This window comes from Perognathus longimembris, chromosome 14 (assembly GCF_023159225.1).
Source record: "Perognathus longimembris pacificus isolate PPM17 chromosome 14, ASM2315922v1, whole genome shotgun sequence".
Classification (NCBI taxonomy): Eukaryota; Metazoa; Chordata; class Mammalia; order Rodentia; family Heteromyidae; genus Perognathus; species Perognathus longimembris.
In genome coordinates this window covers 45,333,637-45,352,864 of record NC_063174.1, presented here as the reverse complement: position 1 = coordinate 45,352,864, position 19,228 = coordinate 45,333,637, and the positions used below count along the sequence as shown (strand labels likewise).

General features: G+C 37.0%; 1 protein-coding gene across 9 annotated transcripts in view; it reads right to left on the bottom strand.

Annotated features, from left to right (window-relative positions):
- The window catches only part of Nrxn3 (neurexin 3), a 1,433,525-nt gene that overhangs the window by 338,127 nt on the left and 1,076,170 nt on the right, over positions 1-19,228 (bottom strand). For all 9 annotated transcript variants that reach the window (XM_048362219.1, XM_048362221.1, XM_048362224.1 and 6 more), the window contains one exon: positions 2,138-2,319. In XM_048362219.1, coding sequence (XP_048218176.1) covers positions 2,138-2,319 — 182 coding nt within the window. The remainder of the gene's footprint in view (positions 1-2,137; positions 2,320-19,228) is intronic.

The window sequence follows — 19,228 nt, the reverse complement described above, 5'->3', positions numbered from 1 at the left end:
TAAACTGGAAAATGATTTAAAAAAAACACCAACACCAACACTCCTTCATTTTTTCTTTCTTTTGACTGCAATTAGTTTCACTCAGAGACTAGCACTTGCTAAGCTGGTGTTTGACCTTTTGAGCCATTTCCCAGCTCTTTTTCTGCTGTAGGTTTTTTGTTTTGTTTATTTTTTTTATACAGGATCTCACACGCTTGCATGGCTCAGGAACATGACCCCACTAGCCAGGCCTCCCATGTACTTGAGATTAAAGACATGCATCAATCTGCCTTGCTTATTCCTTTGAGATGAATTCTTGTTAACATTTTACTGAAAGAGCTAAGATACCTGGCCCCATCTCCCTTTCCTAATAATAAATATGCCCTCCAAAACACAAACCGGGAGAGGTGGATACACTAGTAGCACATTGTCTGAATTTAAAAGGTCCTCTTGGCTGTGCCAGATCATATTTTCCTTAGTAAGACACACTAAACAAAACCAGAAGATAAATCATCATGAAAATGCAAGTGAGCTGGTAATAACAGCCTAGATATAGTTGCCATGAAATAGTCATTAAATTCAATGCAGCATAAATCTCACTGCATTTTTGTAAATTATGAAGGTTCTTAAAGGCCAAATAAAGATAAACTGTCATTAACTATGACTGCCTTTCTCTTTGCTTCTTGGCTTGGCTCTTTGCTATGTCTAAGCTCAGGCTATAGCAACATATGGTTCCTGAAATGTGTGGAGAAGGAATTCAAAATTCTTCAGGAATTAAAAATTCAAGACTCCTCTCCTCACTTTTGAAGGTGACCATTTCTAACCAATCCTTTCCCAGTTCCTAAGCAAAGGAATTGCTCTGCTTCATACTGGGGCCAGAAGTGCTTCTAACTCAAGCCTTGTAATTCCAACTATTCCTCCTTCCAAAGTGGGTGGAAGGTTGGTTGCTGGAGATGAACAGGAAGGGTCTAGGCCACCTCCAATCCTAGAGACCAGTAAGAACATCTAACAAGTTGCCCCTCTGCCACCCCATCTTCCCTCCTGGGACTTGTATTTATCAAAAACCCTTCAAAGATCCTAAGTCAATATTCCTTTTCCTTTTTCTGGAAGTTGGCACAAATCCCCAGTTGATCCTTTTCTTAACTGCTTTTTTTTCTCCCTGCTATTTAAACTGAATTCTTATTGCTCCAAATTAAACCCATTCTTTTTGGCCATGTCATCGCTAACTAATGAGAACAATTTCTCTCCTTGCTCTTGGAGGCTATACTTGGGGGTACTTATGAATGAGAATCATATCTTTCTTTAGCCTACTTTCTTAACTGTAGACTGCACAGGTGATAAAATGGGTTAATTGTTGCTATAAAAACATTTTCTATATCCATCATGAACTAATATTTTGCTCCAGATCATTTTAATTCCTTGTACTTGTACTATGATCTTACGATCTGCGGTGACTGAAAGTACAGAGCTACTGGGCTCCAGGACATGGGACATAATGACAAATATCAATATACAATATGCATGGGTCACTTAACATGTCACTGTGCTGTCACCTCTATGTCCTGGCACTATGACCTCAGTTTTCAATCACAATTCTTTACACCTCTGGTGACATTTGCAGCTCAGGACAGGAACCACCAAGGTACAGCCTACAGACAGTTTTTAATAAATGATTTTTTTTTTACTGTCATATAGTCACAGGCATTTAGAAAAGTGTGGTGTCCATGATGAAACAGACAGAAGCCTGCAAGGCCCTTCATAGAACACGAGCCATACCAGAAGATCATCCACCTTCTATAGAAGTGGCATGTCCATTTGCTACCTGCACCAGGTAAATGGAGTCACACAGGGTAAATCCTTATCTACAGACAGTGATCTGTTAGATGTTTTACTTCAAGTTAAGCCACACAGCTGAGCTCTAGAAAGGAAGGATTTCTTTTATTCTCTATATTACTGGGGAGAGAGGAGAGGCATTTCTAATGTTCTATTTCACTAAGACATGTATGAGATATATATGGCAGTTCACAAAACAAAAGGCAGAGTTCATAAGCAAGGATGCCTTTGCCAAATCCACGTCCCATGTTCTGCTGTGTTTCTTGGACTCACCAACTCAGAACACTGGAAGACAAGAGAATCCAGGCCGAGGCCGGGTACTCACTATGTGAAGCTGGAGGAAGTCGCCAAGACCTGGAGCGCTGTCAATGCGGACTAAGATGCCATCCTTCACAGTGGTGCTGAAGCCCACAGCAAGCCGGTCAGAGCGTGTGCTGGGCCTGTCGTTGGCCGGCCAGGTGTACAAGATGAGGCCACCACTCTTCCCAAAGATGTATGTAGCACCAGCTGGGAAAGCAAGGAGAAAGGGACATATTAGACAACTGTATTGTACTACACCAGCGTCAGCACACTCTTCAGACTACAAAATGACCTCCCAAGACAAGATTTAATTCCAGAACAGGATGGGTTCCAAAAGCCTCAAAAAGCAATTTTGCCTTCAAATTAAAGATGTCAGAAGCAGAAATGACTAATACAGGTGTTGGAAAGATACTCTTAACATCATTAATTGCCACTGAAGAATAGGCAAATGCCACTCTATGTATCACAGCTTTGGTGCATTGTGACAAACAACTCAACTCTTCTATCTTTTTGGCAGCCACATAATTAAGTTTTCCATCTTGTCTAGGTTAAGGTACAAAATAAACTCCATGCCCTCCCCCAGCCCATCTCTTAGCTATCCAAGTATTATGGTTAGTAGAGCCAGTAGCTTCTTCCCAGGGATGTTAGGGACCTGTAGAAAGATGTTCCAGGAAAGGCATTCACCACAATGAATGCAATGAGTAAATCCCAAGGCACCACTTCTCTCATGCCTGTCTTGTCTTCCACTCAGCCTGTGAAGGAAGCTGTGGCCAGAAGAGACCAAGTTAAAGAGGTCAGGCCTTCCTTATGCAAAATACCTATGACTGCAAGCATTTTGTGTTTCAGATATTTGGGGATCTCGTAATGGTTACATATACATAATGAGAAATTTTGTGAAGAACACCTCACTTTAAGCACAAAATTCTTTTATGTTTCCTATTTATCTGATCCACATAGACTGCATTGTCGTGCACCTCCGGTTTGATGGTGATACATCCCATGAGGATTGGTATGGAATTTTCCCATTGGTAATATTCAAAAAAGATATCCCAATTGTATAGAATTTTAAATTTGGGAGTCTTGGTAGCTAGGGATGCCGAACTTCTATGACTTAAAGGACTTAACCATCTTACTATTGAATTGTGAAAATATAGTAGCAAAATTTCCATTTATGTCCATTTTTGAAGAAATGAATATTTTTCCCTAGCGGTATTATTTAATCATGATTTTAAATGACAGTTTCTATCTTCTTCAAATTAAGTTTCAAAGGGAAGTTATAGGAGATGTAGGAAAAAATAAGCCAGGATAGTTAATTTTTACATAGTAAGTGTTTTTGTCAGTCACATCTGGTAAATTTAATCTGTTTTTATTTTTATCAGTAGGAAACCAAAGGTTACTAAAATATATATTAATTTTCAACTACTTATGCAAGAACTAACAGGGAGCCAAACATGAAAAATATTTGCACTTCAAAAAATCTAGTTTATTTTAAGCAACAAGTCCTAAATTCTGGGTTAGGAACAAACACAGATTTAGTAGGCAAACTAGACCACCCCATTGTTGCCTCTCTCTGGAGTTTTTGGCCTGCTACCCATAGCAAGCAATTCCATATGCTGCATATCTCAAAGCCCAAAAAACATTTGGCAGAGGCTTCTTTGTGTGAATCCTAGGGAATATAATCCAACACTTCATATAGTTTTAAAACTGTATTAAACAACCATCTGGAAGTTTTCAGCTAAAGATATCCTAAGATAGCTCACTAGAAACTTCAAGTACTGGTCAGATTTATTGTCAGAGTTCATTTACAGAAAAACATTGGGTAGAAGCACGTCAGTTAAAGAAGAAATGGGCAGCTTGCTTGGAAATAATTCTAGGCTTCTCAGGAGGAATCTGTATCATGTGTCATCCTTTTTCCTTTTTAAGTGGTTAAGTCACATTACATTCTGAGTCCCAGAGAAGCTCATTTCTCTTCTTTGGAAGGTCACCATTCTCGTGCTTCAATGTGCTCATTCTGTATACTTCATGAGGTAGAACATTGATTTCCTTTTATGAATTTCTTGAGCCTTAATGGATGGTCTCTAGAAAGCCATCTGGGGAGTTGATATTTGGTATGCAAAGTTTATGATAAAGTCTACAGGCAAAACAGTCTTCTCTGCACTATCCACAAATACCTGCAAAAGCTTCTTAAAATTAGAAATGTGAGTAAGGTGATTTATCCTGATAGTGCTGCATCTGCGAGGAATTTAGACAAGTCCCTTTGTGTAGACAATAGCAGATGTCATCACTGTCCTTTTATTCTTAATTTGGAAAACCAGAGGTTATTCATGATTAATGAATAAAATCACCCCAAACTGCAAATCAGCCTTGACATTTCATGGCAATTTATGAAATCTCACCCAATTCTATCATCAATACATAGCAGACTTTGCTACAGAGTTATGTTCATACTCTATTAGAAAAGAATTTTGTCCCCACAGAAGGGAACAAGCCAGAGTTAGGTAGTTACAAAATATGTATGCACTGCTGTTGCCTTCACTTGTAAACTCCAAAGCCCTGCCTTTACAATGCTGTTTCTATCTCCTGTTTCATCACCAATTCGCTTATTAATTACAGGGGGAAGATCACCAACAGGAATATAATTATGGTCATGTTTAAGATTTACTTTAAATATCAAAATAATACACACATGCACATACCTCTCTCTATATATAAATGCATATATATGCATATAAAACAAGGAAATTTTAACTAGAAAATATAGTTGACTACTTGAAATCCATCCATGTACTATTCTGTCCATCAAATAAACACAGATCAGATGGCTTCCCCCCCCAAAAAAAATCCCTCAAATTTAATGTTTGTTATTTATTTGTTTTTGGTTTTCTTAAATGCAAACAAACCTTCTCTGAATTAATTTTCATTGTTGCTAAAAAAGAAAACAAGTTTTAGAAGTATATCTCAGAGGAAGCCAGAGAGAGCTAAACTGAAAGAGAATTAAATATATTGCTTGTGAACGAGCATAGCAGATACAATGGTAAATTAATAAAATTGTACATTTAATGTTCAGAAGTTACAGTACATGAATATGGTTAACAAAACAAGATGTTAGACTCCTCTCTTTTCTTTCAACATTACTTGAGAAGGGAGTGAACAATCTCCTGACGGTATTGCATGTGCTTTCTTCTGTTGTTTCACGTTCTTTCTTCCTTTCTTTGGTGGGTAAGGGTTTGAACTCAGGGCCTCATGCTCTCACTTGGTTTGCTTGTATCATATCTGGCACTTTACCACTTGATCAACATTACCAATAAAGCATTTTGCTTGTTATTTAGAAACAGAATATTCTTGACTTTTCTACTGAGGCTTGCTTAGAATCAGAATCCTCCAGGTCTTAGCATTTTGTGTAACTAGAATTAAAGTCATGAGCTACTTGGCTTATGTTCCATATTTCTATTTGATTACTCCTTCATTACACTTCTCCACATGCAATGTTTTGTCTATAATTCATTATTAGTATCATTATTATTATCTTTAAGTAGCCATACCTTATATCTTGATCATATATTTTTATTGTAAATTTACAAATACTTTAAGAAAATAGACTATCAGTGACATAAAATAAATTCTACCACTAGAGGTGATAAATAGCATATAGCTAACAAAATCAAAATGGGCACAATTATGGCTTTGAAACTGGCAAATCCATTTTAACAAATGGAAGCATAAGGAACAAGAATTTACTAATGATGGCTTCATGAATATAGTCACTCATTTTTAAAATTTTAGTTTGTTTTCTGGTTTTCTTTCTTTCCCCCATATATCCACTTGTTAGAAGGTTATATCACTTTCATTTTTGTTCTAACAGTAAGAACTAATATTTCCATAGTTTTGAGTAAATTTCTTTTTAATCAGAATATAATAAATTGTACATAGTAACAGATTTCATTGTGTTATTTCCATACATGCATATAATCTACTTTGATCATATCCATTTCATTACTCTTTCTCATTCCCTCCCCTAGAAAAAAATTTGTATAAGTCACTAGAAGAAAGAAAGACCTCCCATGTTCATGGATTGGCAGAATAAATGTTACTAAAATGGCCATAAAACCAAAAGCCATTATGTACATATTCAAAGCAAGCCTCATCAAAATTCCAAAGATATTCTTCATGGAAATAGAAAAAAAATCCTAAAATTCCTATGGAAGTACAAAAGACCTGACACAGCCGAAGCAATCCTGAGGGGGGAAAAATGAGCAAGGCCAGGGATGTCACAGTACTTGACTTCAAACTATACTTTACATCCACAGTACCACAGCATGGTACTGACACAAAATCAGATATACTGAGTGATTTTCAAATTACCTCCTCCAGGGGTTGTCTCATTTGATGCCTCTTTGTTCAACAGTCTGTGAGGTTTCAATGGCAAATATTATTATTACTATTTTAACTAAAATGTAAGTGGAGACTTGGAGGGATTCAACAGTTTGACAGCGTTCTAACTGATAGAAGTGAGAATAGCATCAGATTTCTCTTTCATGATCCTTCCCCTTTTTCTTACATCAGGCTATCCTACTGGACAATGAGTTGACGCTTTGTAAAGAAATCCCTAGCAGCCAAGGGTTCCACAAGGAGCAAGGAAGAATGAGTGACAGATAGAAAAACAGAGCAAAGGTCTCAGCATTACAGAGGGTCAGTAGGGAATAGAGGCCAAGTGATAAAGATTTTACCCACAGCCCTCCAGTGTATCTATTGAATAGATGGTGTACCGATCTACATTGTCTACTCTGAATCTATAAATAAATAAATAAATAAATAAATAAATAAATAAATAAATAAATAAATAAATAAATAAATGAAAAGGAATTCTTAATGCAAACTAAAGAAAACAAATATTAGCATAAAAGTTTACCTACTGGTTTAAGAACCTCCTTTTTCTTTGGTAAAGAAATGAGCATCATTGCTGGCTAATGAACTGAGAAACTGGCAGTATCTAGTTCCAATTATCCTAAAGGAGAGCCAATCTCCATGCTCAGGAAAGGTGAAGGCATTCTCCATATGGGACAATCTCATTTCCTCTCTTAAAGGAAGAGCTAAGTGGACATTGGCCAAAAAACTACTACTCTGAGTCCACAGAGGCAATTTAGTATGCCCTAGGATAAGAAAGCACAACTTTTAAATCAAGGACCTTTCCATGAAGCCAGTACTGGTTCAGTATAGTATGAAATCTACTCACACAAGTGCATAGAGAAGTCCTGTGCAATACATTCAAGTTTCAGTCACAAGAAGAGTTGGTAAACAACAGCATAGGACAATGGAGTTCTATGAACTGTTATGCCATGAGTAAAAATAAAAGTCCTTATTTAATGGTAGTGATAAGTATCATCAAAGGCGAGTATTCCTTGTGGATATAATATAATTTTGTAATCTTTCAAATAGCCTTGGAACTGTAGATGAGAATATTGTGATGGATTTTTTCCCCAACAGATAATGAAGAAGAAATGATTATGTTTGCCATTTCCAAATCTGAAACATGGACTGAGACATCTTATTGACCTGTTATCTTGCTCCCCCAAAGTTGGATTAGTAAAAAATGAAACATACTATTTTCAGATACACTCAGCAATTCTGACAAATGCACCCAGATATTTTCTTAGCCATAGAGATAGTTTTGTTTTCAGTAATACATTATTTCAGAAATATGTTATCAGAAAACCCACAAGGGGACATTGATAGACTTTAATATTATTACTTCCTAAACAATATAGGGACAACTACATACATAGCATTCACATTGCATTAATTGTTATAAGTAATCTGCAGATGATATAAAGTCTATTGGAGGATGTGTAGAGATATAGGAAAATACTGTCGTTCTATAATAGTAGCAAGCTTGAATGACAATATGAAGCTAAGTAAGGACTGGAGAGCCAAGTTTCATTGTTGAATTCAACAATATTTATTTTCTGAACATTCACTGTGTTGATAAATATGTCCTTCTAGAAACTCAAAGTGCAGAAGGATACTGAATTTTCTTTCTTTCTTTTTTTTCTGTGCTGTTCCTGGGCCTTAAACTCAGGGTCTAGATGCTGCTCTTGAGCTTTCTTGCTCAAGGCTAGTGCTGTACTACTGAAGCCTCAACTCCACTCCCAGCTTTTCTAATGATAACACTAATCCAGCTCAGCCTTATGTTATTTCATCTCACTTTGGAAATGTTTTATAAGCACTCACCAATGAGGGTTCACAACATTTCTCATGATATAGTAGAACACAGATTTCAGTTTATAAAAAATATCTAGCTAAAAAAGCATTGGAATGACTTTTTTCCTCAGTGAATTCTTGGCAAGCTCAGATAAAGAAATTACAACCATTTTTGAGTCATGCTGCTTGATGTTACTCTTCAGTTCCTAAGTCATGCTGAAAATTGTTTTTGTAGAAAAACATGAATTGGTGAGAACCTTTTGCATTTGACTTCATAGGGATATATGGATATATGGTATGATCACCATTTTAGTTTCGTCATACAGCATTCACCAGGAGTAAGACATACACACATATCCTTAGACAAAATAGAAATGAAAAGGCAGCAACAATGATCATTTTATAATTACTCATCAGACTTTTCTGTAGTATGATTTTTTTTCAATGCACTCTTTCTAATGGTATCTCAAGGGACATGGTTGGAAGGAAAGAAGAAGTTCACAGCACATTTATCTACTACCTACTTTTACCCATAGCTTTGAAAAACTTTAAGATGAGCAATTAATGGATTCTAAGTACTAAATATTCTCTGGAAAAGAAATACAGATGACAGGTAGTTGCTTATTTCCACTGCTTTGATTTAAATGCCTGATTGGTATGGAGTTCATTCTTTCAAGGGCCAGAAGCTCTCCACAGATGAATCTGGCATATTTATGAGTATAATTCATCAAAGTATGATTTCTCTGGAAATGTTGGCCAATGCCTTGAAGGGGAATGACTCATTACCTAAAACACATGTCTCTTAATTGTAGAACCCATCTCAGAATTTTTTTAAAAAGGAACTCATGCCAACTAATACGTCCATATTCCATACTTTACAACATCATTTAGATTTACTTCTTCTATCTAATAGTCTTAGAGACGTGTAGTAAAGATCAAAATAATTATTCCCCCCACATACACATAAGAATAGAGTTCTAGAAATAGTTAAGTATTGACATATTGTGGTAGTCAACTCAGAATGAAAGGACTTCCTAAACTTTTATAACTTGAGACTGTTTTCTGTCTTCATCTGGAATCATTAAGCCCCTTCACATAGAAATTACAATTTTCTCTAAACCTAATCACATAACTTGAATGGAAGTTGTCAGTGCCCCAGAAGATTCTTCACTTCTTGCTAGGTATAGTGGCTCATGCCTGTAATCTCAGCTACTTGGAAGGCAGAGGTAGGAAGATTATTCTCTGAAGTTAAACCAGACAGCCAAAAACATGTGATGCTGTCTAAAAACTAACAAATAAATAAATAAATAAATAAATAAATAAATAAATAAATAAATAAATAAAAGCACAAGTTTATAATCCTAGCTACTTTAGAAGGCTGTGAGATCTGAAGGAAGTATGGCAATCTTATTTTCAATTAACCACCAAAAATCTGGAAGTAGAGCTGTGGCTCAAGTGGTACAATGCTAGTCTTGAATAAAAAAGCTGGGGACAATTCCCAGGCTCTGAGTTTAAGCCCCAGGACCAGCACCAAAAAATAAATTTTTTTCAATACTAAAACAACAAAAAAAATCTGAGGATGTGACTAAAACAGTACATTTCTGGCCCAGAAATCATAATCCCCTGCATTCATACCCCAGCATTTAGCTGAGCTAAGCTGCAATAAATTAATCAAAGTTTGGGCCAGTCAGAACACTTTACCGAATCTTGGATTTTCTGCTTTGTTTTTCACATGGGGTCCTCCACTCGTATCTTTCAGATGATGAGGTCTTGACATGAGAATCACACAGCTGCTGTGGTCACATTTTCCATTATCAGGAGGAATTTGTGAGAAAATGAATCCTAACTCAAAGCATGAAAGAAACTGGGCACTAGTGACTCACATTTGTATCTAGCTTCTCAAATGGCAGAGATCTGAGAATCACAGTTCAAAACCAGCCTGGGGAAGGAAAATCCATGTGACTCTAATCTCCAATTAACTACTAAAAAGCCAGAAGTGAAACTGTGGCTAAAGTAGTAGAATGCTAGCCTTGAGAGCAAAGTTGCTCAGAGATAGTACCCAAGCGCTGCGTTCAAGCCTCAGAATGGACATTAAAAAAAAAAAAAAAAAAAGGAGAAGAAACACTGATGAGCCAAGAGTTGCAAACAAAAAGGGATTTTAAAAAAATCATTTTTTCAAGTACTCACATCCAGTGGTCCATATAATGATCTTTATACCTCTTACATAGTATTTCCAGTAGTTAATGTGTTCAGTCAAGCCAGTTCAAACTTGGTTTCTTTCATATTTAGAAGAATAGTGATGAAAACCTGATTTCCTCAGGGCCTGGCACACACTGAGACAGATACATGTTGTTAAAGGAGCTCAAAAGAAACATGTAGAGGGATGGTGATGGAATGATACAGCTCAGGACTTTAACCTAAGAAATGTAGCACATGTTGTAGTAATTCATGTAATTTCAGATCCCTGTTACACTGACAATGCTCTTGTTGACAAAGAAATTCTTGATGGTTTCTGTAGTCAGGGCCTGTAACAGTTTTGTGATGTTGAAGGAAAAGATGTATCTGTGAGAATGCAAGCCCTCACCAGACAGCAGTGGAATTTGCTTTGTTTGGGGAATTGCCACGGTTGCAGAACTTTGAGATGCAAATCTCTGTTGTTTATGAAGATATTAAGTTTTGGCTTTCTTGTCATAGTGGCCCAAAATAACTGGGACACTCATTTAGAAATTGAGCACAGTCATACTATCAACACATGATAAATCTGTAGCACAGAAACAAAATACCTATCTGAACCTGGTATTGTAAGCCTATAATCTCAGTACTTGGATGACATAGACAGGAAAACAGTGAGTTTGGGGCCAGCCTGGGGTGAATATGAAGTTCTAGACCAGCTTGGGTCACATATGAAAACCCTATCTCAAACAACAGCAACAATTAAGCAAACATGAACAAAATATGTTCATCATTGTAACTTAAAAATTAATAACATTTTCTGAATAAGTATTTTAAAGATCTATTAAAAGAATAATACAAAACCCTTGGAATATGGGAAACAATATATTTCAATGTGAAAGTATCTGCTTACCAAAGTTACTATATCAACTAATTAAAATGTAATTCTATCAAGGATGTTTTTAAAACTCCTTGGGCTGGGGATATGGCCCAGTGGCAAGAGAGCTTGTCTCGTATACATGAGGCCCTGGGTTCGATTCCCCAGCACCACATATACAGAAAACGGCCACAAGTGGCGCTGTGGCTCAAGTGGCAGAGTGCTAGCCTTGAGCTAAAGGAAGCCAGGGACAGTGCTCAGGCCCTGAGTCCAAGGCCCAGGACTGACCAAAAAAAAAAAAAAAAAACTCCTAGAGCTGTCCATTCAAATCTTTAATTAAATTAGGAACTGACCAAAATGTTCCAAACTTGATAGTGACATTCAAAAGCAAGCTAAAAACATACTAAGTAGCAAAATTACATGTGTTTTGCCATTAAAGTCAGGAAGAGAGAGATGTTCATTTTTACAGTGCTGTTCAAGTGTATTTCAGAGAAATCAATAGCATGTCATTATCCCTAAGATGAACCAATAGATTTGACAAGGATGACAACACAATTCACATTTTCAAATTCGAAAAATTAGAATCAATTTCACAAATGGTGCTAAGGAAAAGAAATATCTATGCATAAAAGAATGAAACTAGGACTTACACATCACATAAAAGAATGAGCACAACATATATCAAAGGCACATATTGAAGAGCTAAACCCTAAAACTTACAAGGAAACAGTGGAATGGCTTCATGGCATTAAATTTCACAGTAATCTTTATGTGACAGCAAAAGAATGAGTGACGAAGATTAGATAAATTGAGATTCATATTCAGAATATATAAAGAACACCTAAAAATAAGCAATCAAAGGAAAATCATCCCACTTTAAAAATGGTCAGTGCTAGAGTATATGTTTAGTATGTTTGTGGCCCTGAATTTGAGTCCCAACAAATTCCAAAGCATATGAAATAAAAGGAAAAATGGCTTGAACACATATTTATCCAGAGAAAGTGCACATAAAGCAGTGATCACACAAACAGATTTTCAACGTGAATAATTGATATGGAAATGTAAACCAAAACTATACTGAAAAATCACTTTATTCCCGTTATGATAGTTAGTGTCACTAAACAAAAACTTAACATGTATTAGGGAGAATGTGGAGGACTTGAAAACAATTTCACTACTAGTAAGAATTACAAAACTGAAAAAAAAGAAAAGAAAAGAAAAAGAATTACAAAACTGCAGCCAGTATAGAAAATATACAAGGAAGAGCAAAGAAAGATTTACTTTACTCGCATAAAGATCTACTAAATTACCACAGTCAAAATTATCTATTCCTAAGAGTCAGAGAATTCAACGTATAAAATTTCAATGGAATGACACAATCACTGTGGGCAGTGTGTAGGCTCATCTGTTGAGAAGAGCAAAGACAGTTCTTGGAAATAGGCTGGTGGGAGCTGTCCAGAGTACTGAACACAGCATCAAGGTCTTTGTACCTTAATGGTTATGTCAGTGATTTCCTTAGAAGTGTTCTTGTTTCAGTGGCAGGAATACTGTCAGAATCATGCCTACAATTTGCACCAAATAATGTTTTCCTAACTTTCTGACAACAGCTTTTAATTAGGTAAATCTATTATACTCCATTTGAAGTTTTCAACAGAAGACTATTAACATGTAAGGAGTTGGAAATGGACCACTTGTGTCGGTGGAAAATGTGCTTGAAGAAAATGACTTGGTCAGGAGTGAGATAGATAGGAAGAGAAGAAGTTGGGTCCTTGTGAAACTGTTGGAAAAGAACTTCAATAGTGCATACAGGAAATCTGGGGGTTGCGACCTGGTTCATGGGTTTGTGAAATGAGAGAAAGACACAAAGATAAGATTTGGTGCTCCCTGTGGGGCTTAGGAGTTTTACATCCTTGTAAGGTAGTGGTACAAGCATTCCCTTAAAGTCCTGATTATACAGTGTGCTTACATTATTACAGAATGTACTCAGCTTTGGATCACTTATTTTTCAAATGCTTAATATTTGTTATTTGCTGGATACGAAAGCTCACTTAAATTGACTTGCCTAAGTAATATCTGTAGAACATTCAGCTACGTTTCTTTCTCTCTGGCCTCTACTTAAAGTACATAGGTGTAGTAGCAGTGCTTTACATAATATCAAGATCTTTGATTTTTCCTGTATTATCATAATACCTTTATCACACTCAACATTTGTATGTGGGTACTGAAGCTTGAACTCAGGGCTCTGTCCCTTAGCCTTTTGCTCAATGCTGGTATGCTATCACTTGAGCCACAGCTCTACTTCCAGATTTTTAATGGTTAATTGGAAGTAAGAGCCCCATGGATTCTGCTTCCCAGCCTGGATTTTCACCACAATTTTCAGATCTCAGCCTCCTTAGTATCTAGGATTACAGGCATGAGCCACTGGACTGGATAACATTTTCAATTTTTAAAATAAAATTATTGAAAGAATATTAGCTGAACTGGGCTTGTTCTTCTCAAAACAAGAGTTATCTAGAGTTAAGGGTCACATAAGAGCTCAAAATATATCAAAATAAGTCCCTACTTGTTAATGCCATTTTATTATTTTCTCACCAAGCCTTTTTACCTCATCTCTTATCAATGGATGAAACCATGATTGTGCTATTACTTAAAAATTGTGTAATCAGATTACTATTTACTTTTCAAAATGGATCCTCCACGTTTTCTGAATGTTTTCTTCATTTTTACAACTTCTGCTTGTAATTTTTATTTCCTTTCATGATTTTTACTAAGGCAAATGCCCTTTGCTACTGTTTGGTAATTCTTCTCTTTTCTGCCTTATAAAATGTATGTCAATCAGATCCTCCATCTCAGTCTTTCTATTTCCCCTTAGCAGCATTTTCTCCTCAAAAGTTCACTTATTTCCTAAATCCTGATGTTAAAAACACTTTTATTATTTAGCATTTACCTTGGACTACTACATAAGTATATAATCTTCAATTAAAAAAAAAAAACTTGTCCTCTAATTCATTTGGCCCTGGAAGATGGTATTTGTGAAACTTGGTCTTTGTCTTATACTTTTTAATCACAAAACCACAATACAAGTCCATAAAAACTTCCTTCCCAGTCCCTTATCTTGGTTCTAATATGATAACTTTAGCATTGATTCAATAGTACAGATATGACATGCAGCAAATAAACAGCAGTCACTTCCATCAAAGCTTGAAGATTTGTTATGATGGATATATTCAGACACACCGGTCTCTTTTTAGAAAATGCAATTTTATGGAAAAATACAAGATAATTGGTCTTTAGCTCTTGCAATATACTTAGATAGCACCTGCCATATTTAAATAAACACAGTGCTTCTCCCTGTTAGATCAGACTTTCTGATTAAGTCAATCATGTGAGAGGATTGCGACATAGCCCCTGTACACTTAGATTGTTGGTTGGTTTCTGGATGTGAACATTTTTTCCCAAATGATACGACACTTGTCCATATATTGGAAAGGAAATTGAAAGCTCTTTATTCAGCCAACTAGCCTGTCTGTCCTTATCTCCCAGCCTCAGCTTTTGCTTCACATTGTGCCACATAGGTGGGCAGGTTTTACTGGGCTCTGGAAGATTCTCCAAAGCAATGACCCTGTATTTGAAGACTCTGTGGGAGATCACAGAGATCACATACACATTATTCTCAAAGATTATTCCCTTTCCCATTGTCCCATTTCTTCAGACTCTCACTGCCACCGTGCAGATCAAGAAATTTAGCCAGCAGCTTTGCTTCTTTTAATATCTCTTAAACCAGCAGCAAGAAAAAAAAATAGTCATGTGACCTGAACAGCAGAATGATTAAGTGCTGAGGCTGGCATTTTAGTAGGCACTCCAACTCCTAAGGGAGGCTTGGATCATGAGGCCTGAGAGGTGGAAACCTCTGGAAGGAATTCCAGAGCACCAATTCCAGCTCAACAGGTCTACATGTTTTTGGATCATTGGTGTTCTAGATACATGGCTGGCATGATTTCTTTGGTATAAGGTGGACTCATTTACTATAAAAAGGGCTTGGTCCTAATTCAGTTTTCATGAGCTTCCCATTAACTTTATCCCTTAACATATGTTCAAAGGTCTTCTTTAAGGAGAACATCCTTCCTTACTGCCACAGACTTTTGGGAGAAGACTGCAAACAATAAAGTTACAAAAGATATATTAGGTTTCTTGTATGAAAATCATAGTCATTGATCTAAAAATTATTCATGCTTAACAGTCAAAGATGTCATGATGGATGACACTGGAGCTGAGAAATGGGTTATATCCCTTTCCTGTCCATGTGGTGGTGTTGTGTGCCTTTCTGTTTCCAATGACAGCCAAGGCCCATGCTAGACACATGAAATGAATTTTGAGAGTGGAGAGAGAACCCTGGGGGTTGTTATTTGTGTCCTTGTTTATGTGTGCCAATACCAAGTCCCTGAAGGGTGAAGGAATCCAAGGTCACAGCTGTTGACTGTCAGAACAAAATGGAAATTTGTCTTTCCTCACCACAGCCTTTGAACTCCATATTCTATCTGCTGTCTTGGAAGTAGATTGGTACTTAAGAAAGAGATGGTTTACTGATTGATTTTCTTTCACTTGAATTTTTAAAATACAGTCTTCACTTTTAATTTATAAGTTGTCAAGACTTGTAATTATAGGGTATGACATAAGGTTATATGGTTATAGTACCTAATGAGTGAACCAAGTTAATGAACATATCCTTTTAACCATGTACTTAGTTTTTGGAGTGGAAACTAAATTCAAATTTATTCTTAGCAATTTAAATACATACAACACATCAGTATTCACTATGCTATTCACTAGATCTCAAAAATGTATTTCTCTTGTCTAACAGGGTTTTTTTTGCCAATACTTTCCATACTGCCTTTCCCAAGACTCTGATAATCAATATAGAAGTCTTTAGTCTTTATGAATGGGACTACTTCAGATTCTACAATGAGAGTTTGTCACTTTTTTATTGGGTTGGTACTGGATCTTCAATTCAGAGCCTTGCACTCTCATTAGGCTTTTTCATGCAGGGCTGGTGTTTTGCCACTTGAAATACATCTCCATTTCTGGCTTTTTCAGTGACTAATTGGAAATACAGTCTCATGAACTTTCTTGCCTGAATTGGCTTCTAACCATGATCCTCAGTCCTCAACCTCCTGTGTAGCTAAGGTTATAGACTCGAGCCACCAGTAACTGGCTTGTGAGTTTATCAATTTTAACTCATCCATTTCTTATCCTTTCATGACACTGTATGTGTAACAAGAATCGCCATGGAGTAGTTTTGATACATAGGTTTGTGTGTTTGTGTGTGAGGAACAGAGAAAGAGTGACCCAGGGAAGTAGAAACAGAGAAGATGGAAGAAGATGTAGAGGAGAAGAAAGGGGTATATATGTATATGATATAAGAAGATGTGAGGAGGGAAGGCCAAGAAGATGATACATCTTACACTGTGTTCAAATCTGTGCGTATATATTTTCCTGAGTATCTAAACACTGTGAGCTACACAAGATAATATATTGTATGCATAATATATTATACATATAATATATACATGTTTATATATTAATCCTGTTCTTATTCATTATTTTTGGTACCTACAGCAGTGAAGACAAAGAGAAGCAAATATACCTGAACATATTATAGCTTAATCACTATAGAATCTGAGTTAAGATAGGATTTCTCATAGTCCCTGGAAAAGGAGCTTTCGGTTTGGGGCTTTCTCTTTTACAAGCCCTAAGGTTTCCACTCTAGGAGATTAAGAAACTGGAATGTAGGGGCCTTGGAATGTGCCTCAGGAGTAGAGTGCTTGCCTAGCATGTATGAAGCCCTGGGTTCGATTCCTCAGCATCACATAAACAGAAAAAGCTGGAAGTGGTGCTGTGGCTCAAGAGGTAGAGTGTAGCCTTGAGCAAATAGAAGCCAGGGACAGTGCTCAGGCCCTGAGTCCCAAACCCCAGGACTGGAGAGAGAGAGAGAGAGAAAGAGAGAGAGAGAGAGAGAGAGAGAGAGAGAGAGAGAGAGAGAGAGAGAGAGAGAGAGAGAGAGCGACTGAAATGCAAGTCCACCAGAGCTATTCAGCTTCCACAAGCATTAAGGCTGTTGATTCACAGTGCTCCTAGATCTGCTATTGAAGACCCCAAGAGTCAAGGAACTAGACGAGGTTGGAAGGGGTATGCCACAACTTAAATGGGATTCCTTTAAAAGCATTGTGCAGCTGAAGAGACAAGTATAATGGCTATTTAATCATCCTCGCTATGAAGTGCCAATTCTTTAGACTCTTATGACATTCATGAATGATGCAGGAGGCGGATATGATGGATGCAGAGCAATTCCCTGCGACAGATACTTCCAGGGAATTTATGCCCCCCTCCCCCCAGGACAAAGGGGCTCCTGAGCTCCATTATCATTTGTTCTCAGAGAAAATTTACAGTCTTGCTAGCAACTCCTTTTACCCAACTCAATAAAGTGCTTATTTTGATATACGGACTGTGATTGTTCAAGAACAACTATATCCTTGGAAAATCAGGCACACTGAACAGCGTTGCAGACTCACTTTCCTTCCCTTCTTTCAATGTTGCCATTTTCAGGTTTTGTAACGTAGAGCACTGAGATGCAAGTCTCCAAAGCACTTATCTATCTGCCTGGTTGATCAGAGATATACACATACATACATACAAAATGAGAATATGTAGGTACATGTAAATATGTGCATATACACATATACATAGATGTGCAAGTATGGATGTGTGTATGTACATATACATCTACAGAGGGTGCTTTTGACGGTGAAGTTCAAATGCCATTTAGGTTCACTATGAATAAGATAATCCTTCAGTAAGTATATAGTTAAACACCCTACTAAAATCTTGTTCTGTATCTTCTGCCCACAGGTGAACTGTTTAGGGCTGGAAAGAGGTCAGTGAATATACCAAACCCTTTCTTCACAGAAGTGGTACTGTAATGACAATGTCAGTCAACAAAGGAGGAAATAGATTTCTAACATAATGCCTGGGCATTTAAAGTGCTAAGAGGGTCTGCAACGGTGGGCTTAAGCTTGGAGAAAAACTGTATTCAATGGGATAGACAGGGGTTTTCCCCTTTCAGATGATCATAGTAACCCCTGAGGGTAGAGAGTAACCCCTGAGGGCAAGCTATGCACTTTCTATCACAACAGAGTTCTCAGCAGAAGGAACAAAGAAAAAGGGTAGGTGAGAGTGGGCTTGATATGCTGGAGAACAGCCCGGAAAGTAGTATACATGGAATGAGTGGAGGCTGCAAGGGAGAGTGGAGAAAATAAGTGATTGCACAAGAGGGACTAGAAAACACAGCATCTCACAGGAAGAACGTCAGCGGAGGTTCAGTCCTTGTTAAGCTCTGTTTTGAGATGGCTACATAGCTTTCAAAAGTCTCTCTCTGAATAACATGTTTTAAAGTAGGATGACTGGAAAATAGACCTGAGAGGTATACTGGCCATGATGGGGAAAGGCTTCCAAGTACTGTTGCATAAGGAACAAATGAATGAGCTCAAGAAAAGTTAACCAGAAACCATTGGAAAAACAGAGTTTCCATCTTCGAGTTTATATAAGATGTCATGCAGCAGATGGATTAAGCTGCTTCAGAAAGCAGAACCAGAATCAATGGGTGAAAATCAATGGTGAGGACATTTTCTAGAACTATCTAATCATAGCAGGGATCTTCTAAAAATATAATGAAATTTCATACCAGATGTACTCCAGCAGATACTGAATAGTTATTATCCAAAATGTCTGCAAGCCCTTTCTAGATGATTCCAAAAAGAGCCATTCTAAGAAAGGAAGAACATGAAATGAAACAAAAATATTGTAATGATAGAA